This window comes from Drosophila elegans, unplaced genomic scaffold, assembly GCF_018152505.1.
Source record: "Drosophila elegans isolate 14027-0461.03 unplaced genomic scaffold, ASM1815250v1 contig_397, whole genome shotgun sequence".
Lineage (NCBI taxonomy): Eukaryota > Metazoa > Arthropoda > Insecta > Diptera > Drosophilidae > Drosophila > Drosophila elegans.
In genome coordinates, this window is record NW_024545782.1 from 3293393 (window position 1) to 3310172 (window position 16780).

General features: G+C 36.7%; 1 protein-coding gene across 4 annotated transcripts in view; it reads left to right on the plus strand.

The window, feature by feature from the left end:
* Positions 1–16780, plus strand: part of LOC108150707 (probable serine/threonine-protein kinase MARK-A) — a 72569-nt gene that overhangs the window by 38188 nt on the left and 17601 nt on the right. For 2 of the 4 annotated variants that reach the window (XM_017278977.2, XM_017278978.2), the window contains one exon: positions 8491–8529. The exons of the other annotated variants lie outside the window; for them this stretch is intronic. In XM_017278977.2, coding sequence (XP_017134466.1) covers positions 8491–8529 — 39 coding nt within the window. The remainder of the gene's footprint in view (positions 1–8490; positions 8530–16780) is intronic. 4 annotated transcript variants of the gene reach the window in all.

The following is a 16780-nucleotide window of genomic DNA, read 5'->3' on the forward strand; positions in this document are numbered from 1 at the left end:
AATCGAGGCATCATTCATAGGGACAAACTTCAGAAAAAATGTAAAGAATTCATGGCTTATGCAAATTGGGAAAAGGTAACTCAATTGAAAAATAATATTAATGAGGTTGGGCAACTAAGCTCTCTATAATAGGGTGATATACATAAAAAATAAATTAATTTTTTGGTTATTTTGTATCTTACTTTGCTTCTTTGATATCCAATGTAGCTCATGAGATAAAAGCGCAGGGGCAAAACAACAAGCCTGCTCCTTGAAACACGCCGTACTTTCTGCGTCTTCGAAAAATGCCATTGGGTAAAATCGATGATGAATAAATTCAGGTGGCACATTTGAGTTGATTTTAGAAAATTCTGATAAGTATCTACGTAAAAATAAACCTGCGTTTTAGTTTGCACATCTGCCCAACTTATATAATTATAACTTTTATTTTCCCTTATTGACAAAAGTCCAGGGAAAACGTTATGTATAATCTTTTGAAATATTTTATAAAATGTATCTATAATTTATAAGTTTAAGGAAAGCGATAGCGCTTGAGTAATATTATATATAAAATAAAAATAAATTATTGTTGTTTTCAGAATTTCTTTTAATTGAGTAACTATCCCGGTTGTAGTAACCATAGCACATCCCTGATTGCGCTGTCTAAGCCGGACTATGCAGTGACATGTTGCCCTTTCCTGAATTCCATTGGACTCGGTTATTGAATTTCTGGGGAAATTTAATTGTCTACCGAAAAGCGACAAAAACAAGAATTAAGAACTGAAGCCCTCGTCAAATTTTTCGACTGACATAAACTGATTGAACATGCGGGCGGTCGAAAGAGAAAGGGAGAGAGTGGGAAACCGTATGTGAGTTGCCAGCGGCGATTTACAGATTGCATCCGAGAGATACACAGATACTCCGATGCTCGCACAAATGGGGAGCAAGAGCCCCTACAGAGGCAATTGCCAAGTGCACACGCATTGAGTCATTCAGTCAGGCATTCCGGCAGTCATTCCGCCAGTCGGGCGTTCAGTCAACCGCACAATTTTGCCTTCTAACGAATCAACCAGGAACGATACTATCTGCAATATACTTTCGTATGCAGCGCAGCTAACTGAATTTGTGTCTGCTGCAAAAAGCGAACCAGAACCAGAACCAGAGCCAGATAGTGATGGTGACGGTGATGGTGATGGTGATCCAGAAGATGACTAACTGACAGGCCGTTGATGGGTGGCCTGCTCTGAACTCTCCACCACATGTTGACTTCTTGTCTTGTATCTGTCAGATAAACTTGTTATTTTGCCTCTCATTTTTTCCTTGCTATTCGTCTTGGCGCCTAGTCGTGTTTTTAATTCTCGACTTGATTAAATCATCCGACCAAGCCACTTCCCGCCCCTCTAATAAATTATCATCCACCCCGCACCACCCCGCCATTTCTGGGTCATATTTTGGCCAAATTTATGAGAACTTCGTTTCTGACTTGTGCTAAGTAGAAGCAGCCATAAATTTGGAGCTGTCTTCAGAGCGCCTCAAGCAGGTTGAGTTCAAGTTGGAGTTTTCAGCTCGAATCGCCAAAGTGGCTGAGTGGATTTGGTTGAGAGGTTAAGTATCCCACAAATGTCAGGAACTGCCCGTAAAGTTCTAAATTTGTGGGTTGCAAATAAAGTGGGTGGGAATCTATTAACAAAAGACAAAGATAAAGGTACAAATAATATATTTCGATGCAATTCTTCTTAAAACAATTCTATAAAAGGTTAGGCATCAAAACTTAAAATCAAATATGTTAAAAACCCACTTAATCGCTGCTAATATTATTATTTTAATTTTATCATCATTTAATTCTCAAAACTTTCCCTCTGCAAGCCGAACCATATTCTATAAACTTAGATGCCAAATTTCATATCTTTGGAGATCTTTGACCCATTTCCCACCCCTTCTTAGACTCCATAAAAACATTTATATCTACAAACATTACTTTTCTAATAAACGGTCATAAAAAAAAACTTAATTTTATGCTTAGCCACAGAAGTCAAACGATCACATAAAAAAATGTGAAATAATAGAAAATGTCAACTAGTGTTATGACCCAAAGTGAAAATTGTGTTTATTATCGATAGTAAAATAGAAATATAATTATTTAGCCATAAATGGAAAAAGTGAGGGTCTTGTCTTTTGAATGCCAATGGTCAGTGTGCGTGTTTCATGTGATGGTCGGCCACAAATAGCTTAATTGGGTCTGAAAGGGGCAGATTCGAGAGGGAATGGGAGTGGCTTAGAGTGGCCACCGTGACCCATCAAATGCTGACAACTTGAAGTGTGTCACACACAGTGTCTTCCAACAAATTATAGACGGCGCTTGTGTCTACCTCCCTTTCAGCTCTGGCAAAGACTTTTCTCGTCTAACCCTCGTTGCGTGGCTCTAATGGAAATTCCCTCTGTGCCTCTCTTTCATAATTCCTCTCTGTTTTTGAGGCGCTACGTTAGATTACACATTAAAAAAAGATGGGAAACAGTGCATAGTTCTGAAAAAGTATTATCATAAAGATTTTTGTTCTCTTATTTAAATTTATTTTTCTAAGCTAAGTATTTTGAACTAATTTTCGGTAATGTTCATTTTTGTTAAAGTTGCTTTTAACTTTGTACTTTATTTATGTTCTTAATAAACCGTAAAATAACCCTTAAAGTTTCTCTAAAAAAATTGAACAAATTTTGTTTAAAAGTCCTGCTTAGAATCACATAAATGAAATGTTTAAGTTGAATATAAAAGTTATAAGATAAGCTTTCCCTTCTGTATTGCTGAACATAAATATTTCATAAATATTTCCAAGTGTGGCTAAAGTGCATATGACATGAGCCAAGTGCAGTCTCTCAATCCCTCTAATTGATCAAAGGAGTGGAATCGAGGGGACAGAGTTCGGAGTTCGTGCTTCGGTTTATGGTGATGAGTTAAGTGTCGAGATGTGGAGGTCAGCAATTCAAATGACGATGAATTCTATGACCATGTTTCGAGCGGGATATCATTGACTTTTGATATGATAATAATATGGTTGGGAATGAAAAATGATTCAGATCAGGGCTTGTTGCGTGCAACTGTCATTAAAGTAATATTTTGGTGAAACGGTAAGGAATGTCATTCAATGGAGAGGCATTCAACATTCCCAGTGGACCAAAATTTCGTAAACGATAACGTAAACGCCTTTTTAATATCATTAACGAGCCGAAAGTAATTTTGATGAAATTAAATTATATTTGTTTTGACGACATGTTTTTGTTTGTTCATTTGACGGCCTCGGACGACACCCTCTGTAGGCATATCATAAAACTCTTTTAAACTATAAATAAATTTAAAGAAACTAAAACGATAAAAGTGAGAAAAAACTGGGCATAAAGGTGAAATAATATGACCCGGTATTTGTTTACTCAACGTTCTTTTATAAGTCCGTTTGAAAAATTTAGCGAGTCTTCAGTCTACGCTCGTTGATTTGTATTATTTTGAAGTCCGTTTACGATCGTTTTACGATAGTTTCGTTTTACTATCGTATTTGTGTCCACTAGTTGTTTATTTATTAACATTTATTATGTATGTTGGTATTGAAAAACTAGAACAAAAACATTTATTACAAATTTAACTTTAAACACATTAAAAATTTAACCTTATAGATCACTGATTGCGTTTATATCCGTTATACTGGGAGATTTCACAACACTCGTTTTTAGAGGGTTTTACAAAATGAATAAAATTAAACAAAAATCTCAACTAAAAGTGCCATTTACAGCACTTGTCGCTCGAGATGAACACAAGTATTTGTAATCAATAAAAGTGTAATCGAAAATGAAATCGAACAGTGAGTGGGCACTGGAAAGGTTATGCACTCGTCAGATAAATTTTGAAATAGATCCAATCGCAATCATAAGTGGGCGTAGCTAATTTTCCGTTTGACCTTCCGTTTTGGAAGGGAAAATAAACGAGGCAATGGAAATATATTCAATAAATTATGCGGCGGTCCTCAAAAATAAAATGAGACCTTTTGTGGGCTTTTCAATGGATTCGCTGTAGTTCCAATTGTATTTGTACAGCGTTGTTTGTTATTTGGTATTTAAATATGTTCGATTACTGGGAAGCCGAACTGAGAACGGTGAAAACACAATTAATTACGGTTCCATTTTATTTATCAGTTTAAAGATCATAAATTTTAATTTCTGTGATATTTATCGAGCAATATTAATAGTACATAAATTTCGTAACTAAAAATTTAAGAAATTAGTTTTTTTTTGTAAATAAAATAAAATGTATTTGATCCAAAGCTGTTGCTTTAAATTATATTTATTTTAACAAACTATTAGACTTGCTTATGACTTTGAGCCAAAGCAAACATACTCTCAATTCGAATGCAAGACTTCGTGCAATTTAAACACCATTTCCGCAAGACTTCATTGATTTAGTTGGATTTTCGACCGGCTGCAATCCTGATTCACTTTTCCTTTTTGCAAGTTCGAGTGTCTCGAGTGCATCAACAATTCCCAACATGATTCCTGTTTGTTGTACAGTTGTGCACACACCAACTAAGTCAAGTTCGAAAAAATCGGAAAATGGATAAAAAATGCTGGGCCAAGAAAAAACTTGTACAAGTTCTGCCATTGACAAGCGGAGAGTGCAACGTGCAATGACAACGGCAACATAAAACGTATCAAGTGCTCCGTCGAACTGTTGAACTTTTGCCACGCCCATCCACCGCCCACCGCGCACTCGACAGCCTACCAAAATGAAACAGGCGGCCTTCATTGATGGCTAAAACAGATAGACCCGAGTACTTTAAATCAGAACAGAAGATTGAGAGGGACAATGAGGCACAGAAAGAGACGGAGTGCACAAACCGAATGCCATTAAAGTGATCTATGAGCCTGTTGAAGTCGCCCGTACTCAACGCGTAAATAAAGATTTCTGGCCAACACAACATAAATTAAAAGCACGCAGAGCGTTGCAAAAGGATTTATCAGCTGAAAGGCTATAGTTGCAACTTTCGTTATTCTGTTGTCATATTCAATGTTTTATATTTAAAACGTTTTTCTAATGTGATTACAAAATTAGTAATTATGCATCAGGTTTAAATATGTTTTTGAGAGGCTAGCCCCACTTAAAACTTTTTTTTTTTTTTGATTAGTGTCTGTCGTTTCTTAAATATCCAAGCCAAATATACCAATATATGAAATGTAAAATATATGTATCCTGATATATTAATTTATTCAACGGATTCGACACGTTCTAAAACTAGATTTAAATGAAACAACAAAATTCGTCTGTAAAAATAAGTTTACAACACACTGATCTTTGGCGACCTTTTAAAATTGGCTTCTATCACTTGCGCTTTTCTTCGACAGCTCTGACAAACATTTAAATTTGGTTGGGCGCTCATTTGCATCCACTTCCCCCAAAAACTCACTTCCCTTCCGCTTATCAAAATCGATTATAAAATTGTCACGCTACTGACAACGCACAAAAGTAATGAAGGAATGAAAAAAACGCTGGTAACGCCTTCAAAGACGATGCCATAAATTCACAAAATTATGACATGAAAAATAAAAGTCACACCAAACAAAAAACAACAGAGGAAAAAAGTCATTATCAATTACGCCACTTAATTATTTTTATTGGAGCATAAAATGCTCCATTTCTCGGCTAAGCGACACGCACCCAAAGTCGGAATCTCTCTGTCTCTGTCTCGCCGATTCTCCCGCCCTTCTCTTTCTCGCTCGTCACCTCTCTTTTCACCATTTCTCTGCTTGTGTCGCACATGTGTCAATGATGTGCTAATTGTCGCGTGCCCACATCTTGGAGAAAGAGAGGCAGGGGGAGAAAGAGCATTTCTCTGCGTGGAATTTGAAGCCTGTTCTGGTTCTCCCATGGAGAAATGGGGGAGAGAAGTAGGGTGTTCGCTAGACTGCCTGTAATGGCCCTGGCACTTTTGCATAATTCGTTTGGTGTGAAGGGAATAATTGAATGTGATTTTGGGGCTTGGCACCCGGCTATAAAACTGGAGGCGTTTCCAGGTACGCACTTTCTAAACGGTTTTTGAAAATTTTATAAAACATTATTCAACAGTTGACACCATTGACTCCTAAATTGAAGGAATAATTTGCTTTACAGAAAACTTGTGCACTCGCGTTGGAGTATACAACAAAGTTAGGATAGACGTAAAATTCAATAAGTAATTGAAATGCATTTGTTTTGTACATGTCTAAAAGGATTGCGTTGGAAAAATAATTGTCTATTATTGCACTAAAAAATTCAAGAAACAATTTGCCTTTTATTTGAATTGGAATTAATCGTAAACCGCCTCTAAAGCCTTACAAAATGGCAACAAGACAAGCGTAACAACTATGCAGCTTAATCATAAGTAAAATAATCCAGCTTTAAAAAAACGGCTTACAATTAGCAAACTCAACTATTTTTGTTCATTTGGTAGTTGGCCAATTGTCTAGGATTTTTTGCCAGCTGCCTCGCGATTGTCTGAGCAATTAAAAATCATTTAGCAGGAAAAACCATGCGAAAATGGGAGCGACATGTGTTGGTGGCGTTTAAAGCGTTTTAATTGACTTTTTGTTGATTGAAAACTATTGCAATTGTGCACTGTGGCAATCTTTTCTCTGCACTAATTAAATTAAGGCAAGGCTATAGACCACCCACGGAAAAATTGATATTTTGTGTGCAATAAAAAAGGAGATTGAAAGCTTGTCGGCGAAATCGTTTGCGTGAAAGTTGCACAGGAGCAACAAATAAAACATATATCTTTTTCTTGAAAGCCATTGCAATGCTTTTGGCAATTCAATACACTTTTGCGGAGTGAACGGAAGGCATTTTCGCCTGTCATAAAACTCAAATCCATAAATTAGAGCTTACTCAACATGATACTAGCGGTGATACTGATTGATGAATACCTTTTGAGGTTGTTTTAAACCTTCACCAAAGTTGAAACTTAAACTAGAACAAAAATCAGTTAATTAAACGATGGAAATGTCGGCGTTTCTGAGTAAACTGTCATTTATCATTGCGATCCTCCCAGTAATATTGTTGCTGCCCACCGGCAACTTTTGCTGCCCCAGCAGACAGGTCTCGCTTGATATTGTTAGATGGCTTGCTGGTAGTTGGACCCATGATTGAGGGCTCGTTACTCATTGGGGGCCGGCACTTGAATACTAAACGCCCGAGTGACTCAACAAGTTGCAGGTTGCTGCAACACGCACCAACAAAAAGAGACGGACGATAAGTGGAGAAAGAGACGGAAAACGAGGCACACCCACACTCGATTTGTTGTTTGGTTTTTGCAATGTTTGCATACGAGTTGATTATGATTATGAGGAGCAGAAACGTTCAGTGGCAGCCAGGTCTAAGATTAAAAAATAAACACGGCTTATCCAAACAAGTTGTTTAGAATCTTGCATTTGCTGGCGCTGTTAAGTGCTAATGCAAAATAGCTATATGATATTTAACAATCCAATATTATCAAAATTTAAATATCAACACGGACATTGACTCTCCATCTTTGATCAACTTAATTTTTGGGCATTTCATTTTCAAAATTGGCATCTTACACCTTCCCAAATTTAAATACGTATTTTATTTTATTAATATTATTCATAATTTATTGGTATTTATTTATTTTCTTTACAAAAATATCCCTATGTTACAAAACTTTACCTTTATGTTTTTGCATTAGTGAAAATATACTTTCCTAGCAGGTTTCGTCTCTTTCCACAAAAGTGTCACGACCTCAGCGTTTTAGGACAATGAATGTTATATATATTCATAATAATAGGCAACAGTCAAATGAATTCATGCTTTTGATGCATGACCGGGCTGAAATTTAAGCTTCCAGATATTTATTTTTAAACTACCTTAAGATTGTTTTAAGGGAGCTATTATCGAATGATTGCGACTGATAGTCGCAACTTTTGTATGAGAGTGTTGTTTAAAGAATCGTAACTGAGTTTTATAGAAGGATTTAGTCAAACTGCTGCTTCGATTTGCAATCAAAGCTGATTTAAAGCTGATGTGATTTATGTGGCACCATGAATTCTGTAGAAATCGAATGCATCGAATGCATTAAACTTAAATTTTGTAGTAACTTGCCGCTCTGGTACCAGGAGATCCTCTAATAAACTGCACATTTGCCGCCTATGTTTGGAACTCACACATCTGCTACCAATTTTATTTCCATGTTGGCAAAGAACTCCCCGATGTCTCAACGCTTGTAAGGCAACTCTGTTTTGTCTACGGGCTTTACTACTGGCCGTAACTATTTTTATGCCCTTCTTAAATGAGGGAAACTTCGGCCAGCCCCCGAACGGTTGAATGGTTGAATGGCTGCCTCACATTAGCAAGTGGCAGAAATGTTACAGAACTCCGACTTAGACAATTGCAACTTTGTTTCGATCCGCCCACGGGCAAAACTTGTGAACCCAACTCGAGTGCAACTGAAATAATGTTTCTTCTTCCTCTTTTTGTTGCAGGTAAGTGCTGCTAAGACTTCAGAAGACAACGAGGGCCATGTAAGTACCGCCACCAACATAAGACCCACCCACATGTTACTTTCTTGGTAAACAGTTGTGGTCAAATGAATAGCGGATACCAGAAACTTTATAAAAGAAATATTTCCTCAAATAAAATACGCCTAAAACGAATAGTTATTAACTTATGATTTAGAAAAAGAAATTAATCGTAGTTTGCTAAGTTTCTACTTATACTCTATATTAAACCAGATACGGTTAAAAGAAGATTTTGTTTTCAAATTGATCGAATATTGATTGTTTGAAAATTTAAAACCGTACTTCTGAAGAGCAAAAATTATATATTTTAAAAGTTAATTTTTTGGACTTTTATTCAAAAATTTAAAGTTTAAGCTTTTCGAGATCTTTTAATTTTTATTAATAGTAAATATAAAGTTGTTATTTTTATAAAGTATAGTTTCATCTATGCACAGTGCTTTCCTTGTTACTGCTTTATCCAGTAACTCAAAGCGCAAGTTAAGATTTGATAGACAAAATTTGTTTGGCTCTGCTATTAGCGTGCCCGTTTTTTTATATACATAGTAGGCGCTTAGTCTATGCCAGTCGATTTGTCTAGATGTGTCATGTGAAATATAGACACGCAAATTAAACTGAAACCACACCGAAACCGCAGCGCAACCACTCCTGACAATTGCCGGCACTTCCGTTGCATTGAACTTGCCATATACATACACGCCCCCATCATCACGTCGATCGTCTATGTGCACAGAGTCGCACTATAAATGCATCTGTTGAGCCCCGGGTGGATGACCTGCAAACGATTCCGATTCCGAACAATTACAATAGGCGTCTTGCTTAACGATCGTGACCAATTTGTTGGTCAACCATCAACAGCAACGATCAACAACAAGATCCCAGTGCCAGTCCCCATCTGCGACTGCATCTGCAATCGTTTCGCAAATATTTACACACCGAATAGAGAACGGATCTCTATTTGTTCTTTGGAGCCCCACTCGAACAGTGTCGCACCCACCAAAGACCTGTCCATCAATTCAATATGCGCCATGCCGATGCAAAGTCTGTGCATTGAATATTCAATTAAAAACTGGCGTCGACAGCCGCCGACTGCCAAACAAAATCATCGGAAAATGAGGGGAGAAATCTACGGTGAATATATGAATGCACTAGAGAACATGGCTAACAAGTCATGAAGCTCAACTTATTTAAATCCCAAACTTAAATATTTTCTAACAGTTTTCAATTCCACAAATATCAGACTTAATGCAAGAAATAAGAGAAATATTAAGAAATTATTTATTTGAAAAAATTTATAGTTTAAGGGAAAAATGCTGATATATGGGGACTCCAAATTTCATTTGACGTGCATTTTTACCTTTTTTTTTCCAATAAAACTTAAATCAAAATGTTTTATATGCAAATCTAAACATTATATGAAATGCATTAGTTCTTAGTTTTTCATTCAACTTATAACTTGTTTTGTTCCAGCATACTGTAAAAAACTTCCGCTCTTTATGGCCAAATCGAACTCAAAACAAAACTCGCGTTCAGCCCACTTCCATGTAGGGTATAGATCCCCGACCGAATCATTTCCATATATTGCTCTTGGCGCTGGAAAAAGAAAACGTGACTTGTCTGGCTCCCGTCTGCCGCCAGTCTTACAGTCTGAATCATTTGCCGCGAACTTAGTTTAATTGAAACGTTGGCTCGCGAACTTGACGCTGATTTGACTGGCGAATGTCTTTGGGCCTGCATGGCCTTATCCTACGATTACTTACATTACTTACCCTGTGACCCACATCTATTTGTAGGAAGGAGGGTTTGGAAAATGGAAAAAGGGAAAAAGGGCCAGCCTGGCCATGTTGGGCTACAATTTATGACTTTCATTTGTGTTTTTCTCGCACAAATCACGAATGCGCTAGAACGACACCCGCAGCAAATAAAATAAATTGAAATGTGGGTCAATGTTTGTGTTGTTGTGGCATTGTTTTTCCCAAAGCGAACGACCAAAATGACCCGTGAACAAACCACACTGAACCTAAATACGAAGAGATAGCAGTAAGTGTCATTTATTTTTTCCGCACAAAAACCAAAGCTCGCCGAAACAATCGGATTTTATTGGTTCTATGCATATGTAAATATGCCCGACAATAAATGCACACCAAAAAAACTATTTAAACATCAGCGAAAATATTTAAACAAATATTTAAATGTCCTCCGAACACAAATTCAATTTGCGATTGGCGAAAACCTCGTAACGACTTTCAATTGTTTGGATTTGTTTCTATAAATTTTATGCAACCGCCTGCCATTTTAATTTAATCCAAAACATTTGTGCAGAAGAGATAAATTGTTAAATATTTATGGGTATGTGACAGATTTTATTGTTGCCCGCATGGAATTTTAATTGCTTTATTTTAATTTCCTTTTTGGCTGCTTGTTGTTATTTAGCTGAGGTGAGCAGTTGTTAAAGACTAGATTTAAACGTGTTGCTTTTAAATATTTTTGTAAGGACTTACATGGGTTTTACCGAAAAATCATATATATTTTATATTTTTTCATTTGTAAACATAGTTTTCATCGATTGGATGCTTTCGGATATATAGTAGTAAGTTGTGTCCTATAGGTGGTAATTTAGCCTGACCAGTCGTCAGCTCAATTGTCACTGGACATTTTTACTCCAAAAGGTTAACATCTATAATTTGTCTCATGTTCCTTGATTATATCAATTAATTTTTAAAACAAACGAACAAAAAAATTAACTTTGCAATTTTTAAAAAATTAAATATTTACTTATAAGGTCTACCAGATTGGTGAGTTTTTAGGGCTTTGAAAAAAATGAAATCAGCTTAACAGTTTAAAAAATGTTAAACAAGATCTTGTTGATTTTACTTAACTAGCGTAAATTAAGAAAATGTTCATATGTACTATAAAAAATTGTTGAAAATTTAATTGTTTTTCCCCTAAAAACCTCTTGTTCTATTACACAACAAACACTATATGTTGGATATGAATTATACAAACTTTTAATATAAAGGCTTCAATTTTTTATATAAAAATTTTCCTAGTTAAATAAATCATCCAATCCACTTTAATTTCTCTAAAATTTTTCTCTAATTTATTTTCTTTTTTGCATCATTTGGAATTAAAAATTCGATTTTGGCCAAATAATTTCGGTGTTTTCTATTTTTTAAATATAAACGAAAATTTAATTTTCGTTTTGATTAATTTGTAGAATACGTGAAAAAAATTTCACAACATTTGGTTTAGAAGTTTTGGCGCCAGGATGTTTACCGACATTAGAAGTGTCATTCATGGGAAAATCGACAAAATTATTCCTTTATCGAAAGTCCAACATAAAAACTCCTGTGTAACTTCGGCAGTTTGGTTCCGAGTTAACTCAAGTCTTGTTCCTTTTTTTTCCTCTATAAAGTTTTGTGCTTTGAAGTTGTTGGTATCTTTTTAAAAAGCTTTTGTTCCATTTCAAATGATTCACATAAAAGTCATTTAAAGGATTTATGTTGTTTAGTTTTCGGCATTAATCCAATGTCCGTTTCGGTTCAACTTACTTGTCTTACCGAAATATCGGCTCAGGACCGCCGCAATTGGATTGGATATATCATCATCGCTTTACTAATTAGATTTGTGTACACATAATTCTACCTGGCCTTGGTTCCCCCTCCCTCACGGAGATTCTCGTCCCAACTCGAAACCGCAGTTCATTAGCCCCCATTAGGGCGGGAAAAGCGGCAACTACAAGGGGAAAGTGTGGCGGGAAAAGCGGAGGTGGTGGCAAGTGGCAGGGGAGTGCGAGCTGCATTCACCGAGGAGCATGTAACTGCACGACTGCGGGGCTATACAATTACGAGCAGCAAACATCTCCGAGTAGCCAGAAAAAAGGGTAAGAGCATATTCCAGGCAGGAGAACTAGAAGATATTTTCCCAGAGCTAACCCCAGTCAGAGTTCAAAGTGCTAGCGCTCGGGAAAATACAGAGAAAACAGACAGAGCTCTAATCAAAGGGGTTCACTGTAGGATAAACTGGGCATGTATCCCCGCTCGAGAAAATGTTCCACTGATAAGAGGCTGGCAAAGAAGTTTGTGGGATGGCGGATTGTCAAAAAAAAATTTTTATCAGCCATCACTTGAAAATTTTCGGTTGCATTGCCGCTACTTAAGCGGAAAATATTATTAAAGATCCAATAAACAACAAGAAGAAAACAATGAATTGAAAGTTCAAAAGATGGGCGTTAAGCCAAGCTAAGGAACCCTAAATACAAATCAACGACTATTGACTTTGACTTTGGCCCATCCCCCTCCCTTCGATATTCCTAAAGTGCCCGCAAAATTCTCGAGAAACTTTCAAAATGTTAATGCTTTCTCAGTTGAGAATTTTAAGCCCTTAAACATTGGCAGCATCATCACTTATTCTAGCCAAAAGCCTGTCATGGCCCTTTAAAATGACGAAAAGAAGGAAATTAAATAAGCGAAACGAAATCGATAAATTGCAACGGCTCAAAGGCAAGTTGGTAACTTCCACACGCTGGCATTAAATATGCATGCAAAAACTTAAGCGATTTTGTATATGGCAAGGGTGTCAAAGTGTGAGCGATGTTTATACCATTTATGCGGGTGAAAATCAAAAAGTATAAAAAAATGTGATTAAACGACTTAACAAAATAGAAGAAAGTTGACGAGGAGAGGGATTTTCACATGTAAGGAAATAACTTACCAGGAACACCACAAATTGAATTATGATTAAATTAACAAACAGAATTGTTTGAACTTTCAGCATTTGAGTATCATAATAACCGTTGGAATTAATTGCAGGATTTTGTTCAATTTATTTATGCATTTGGAGAAATATTTGCAAGCTAAAATGTATTTGATGAAATTAAAGTCAACAGTTTGATAACAACGTTTTTTTTTTTACACAATTGAGAGATTTATAAGCCAGACACTCATCAAATAAAGTTACAACAAAAGTACACAATCTTGAGCTTTCATTGATCCTTTTAAGTTAATATGTTTATGTTTGATATAGTTTGTGAGAGGTTTAGCCATCTCGAAATCAAATGTCGGTTTAGTTTTGAGGAAAATCTAGGGCACAATTTTATGCCGACATCTTATATATTTATTATTTATTTGATTTATACAATTTGCCTTTCCAAGGATAATAAATCCATCTGATAATCCAGAAAGACATTCCGCATAATTTCATTCACAGAATTCCTTTCATATTGATTCCCCTATTGTGAGTACAAACAGCTCATTGAAATATTTCTAAAAAACGATTGCTTTGTACTCTCCGTTTTTTCAGCCAGTCCCTCGCTTTCCTGGTCTCTTTTAAAAACTTATTCAACAAATTTCTTCTTTGCGCCTTGACCATCAACTGAACGAATTTATTTATTTTCAATCAATGCAGCAGATTCAGCAGTTGTGCAGCAGTCTCCTTGCATTGCTGCGTAGCGATGCTGAGCAGCTTTGTCGCCTCGTTTTGTCTCTTTTTAAGAGAGGGGGGTCGAGGGGGAGTAGCCGGTTGGGGGTGGGGCGGGGCTGGGGCGGTAAGGTTGTTTGGCGAGGAACGCGTGCCGCTCTGAATATTTATGAGCTGCGTCCATCGCCCGGACTGCGTCTTTGGACATCAACCGACGGAAATCAATGTTGACCCACTTGGGGTTCAAGAGAAAAGACGGACCTGGAAATGGGATCGGGAAACAGAAGGAGACAGGCCAACATCCATCTCCCCCCTTCTTTCGGAGAGTGAAAGTCAAGTGAAGAAATTAATTTCGCCAGCAAGTCATTAATATTAAGTTTTGCCGGCAACCCGAAAAAGGACATAATGAGATTGGGACTTCAAGTCGCCCGTTTAATTGGAGACAACTGTCGCACCTTCAATGGGTTTTTGTTTTTCGCTGGCACTTTATTGCTGCCTCAATTAAAATAAACTAGGAAATAAAAAAAAGCTTGTCCCCACTTTATCATTACCGATTGCACTCTTAATTTCCCCTTTCACATGAATTTTGCAATTTTTATACCAATTCTTTAAAGAATTTAGTTCCCGATCAAGATCCCAAAGAGAGTCTGTTAAGCATTATCCGCCTTGTTTTATATACTTAATGATCTAACCAAACACGATTATAAATTTTATTATTAATACAATTAAATGCTGCTAAGATCGAACTGATTACAGTATTTAAAAATAAAACAAAGGGATTTTTTTAAACTCGAAAAAACCAGAGAACGTTATCATTCAAAAACACTTTTTAGTTTAAAAAAAAATATAATAATTAATCAATTTAAAAATGGATACATAAAAAACAAGAAAGAAAGCAAACTTCGGCAAGCCGAAGTTCATATACCCTTGCAGCTATTGCAAGAATTTAACATTTTTGAAAACATTAAAATTATGATTTACTTGCGTATATGTTTAAAAACATTGAAGCTATGATGACTAGCAGCTCAATTATTAGATAGTTATTTTATATATTTTTATTATTTCAATGGGAGCTATATGATATAGACGTCCGATTTTGATAAAATCTAAACCATTATTCCGAAATATTTAACCATTGCTATATGTCGAAGAACTAAAAGAAAAATTTAAAAACAGCAAAGTTATAATTTTTTTCATTTATTTTTCCGATTGTTCCTATGGGAGCTATATGCTATAGTCGTCCGATTTTGATGAAATTTAAACCGTAATTCTGAAATATTTAACCATTACTACATGTCGAAGAACTAAAAGAAAAATTTAAAAACAGCAAAGTTATAATTTTTTTTGTAGTTGTTTTGCGATTGTTTCTATGGGAGCTATATGATATAGTCGTCCGATTTGGATGAAATTTAAACCGTAAATCGGAAGTATTTAACCATTACTAAACGTCGAAGAACTAAACAAAAAATTAAAAAACAGCAAAGTTATAATTTTTTTTCATTTATTTTTCCGATTGTTCCTATGGGAGCTATATGCTATAGTCGTCCGATCCGGCTCGTTCCGACTTATATACTACCTGCAATAGAAAGACAACTTTTGGGACTTTTTTCATGCAGATAGCTTTAAAACTGAGAGACTAGTTTGCATATAAACGGACGGACAGACGGACAGACGTACGGACAGACGGACGGACAGACGGACAGACGGACTTGGCTATATCGACTCTACTAGTGATGCTGATCAAGTATATATATATACTTTATAGGGTCCGAGATGTCTCCTTCACTGCGTTGCAAACTTCTGACTGAAATTATAATACCCTCTGCAAATGTATAAAAATTAATGGCCCAACTCCTCTCTTATAATAATGAGTTTTATTTAAACAGTCGACGTATTTGTATTTTATATGCCCTGAGCTTACTCTACGTAACACATAAGCAGGGAAAATAAAATATTTTATTGCCTTTGGCATTTGGCTTTAGCTGCCTTTCCTGGCCACCCACTTTCACACTCCTCTCGCCACTTGAATTTCCGGTGCAATCGATAGCTGCGAAATTTATGGCCAGAGTTGCCTTACTAAATGAATTTATGGCAAGCGTTTAGCTCCCGCGTTCGGTCTACGAGCTCCGAACTTGCGTTGCACAAATAACATGCGTAACTCTGCCACGCCCACCTTCCGCCCTTCCCCCCTTCCACCCTTCCACCCTTCCACCCTGTGCCTCCCCACACAAAGTTGGCAACACTGAAAATTCATTTTCGGTTTTTGGCTGCACTCGTTTCTCTCGCATTTGCGGTTTTTTCGGGAACTGCTGGCCAGACCGAAACTTTTTGGGGTTTTTGTGTTTCGCCCGAAACCAGGCTTTAAACCTTACCCTCCAGTCGACGCCTTTTTTTTAGCCATTCTTGACATCCTTGGCGTTGCAGTTTAAAATTTGTTTAGCAAGCCGTTCATAAATTTGACACTTTTTGGCTGCATGTGAGTTTCCCCCGGCTCCGTTCGTGGGTCCTGGAAAATCCGTTGGCTCTTTTGGAAAGTCCAGGTCAAATTTTTCGCAGATTGCAGGCAGTTGTTGGCAAGTATTTCTGCGGTTTTATCTCCAAGGAAACTTTTGGCGCTCGCTGCGGCTTTTTTGCAGCTTTGAATTGCAAAATAGTAGGGCTTACTGAGTGGGGCACTAGGGGCTAATGCGCTTTGCGGCTGGCTTCGGCATTAATGTTATCCCAGATTGTTGAGGTTTCCTTTGCCAACAGAAATTCCGGCTAATTAATGGGAGTTCGCGAGTTGCCTTCTAAAGTAGGCTGCACAGTCTTTTAGAGGAATATTTTTATTTTAAATTTA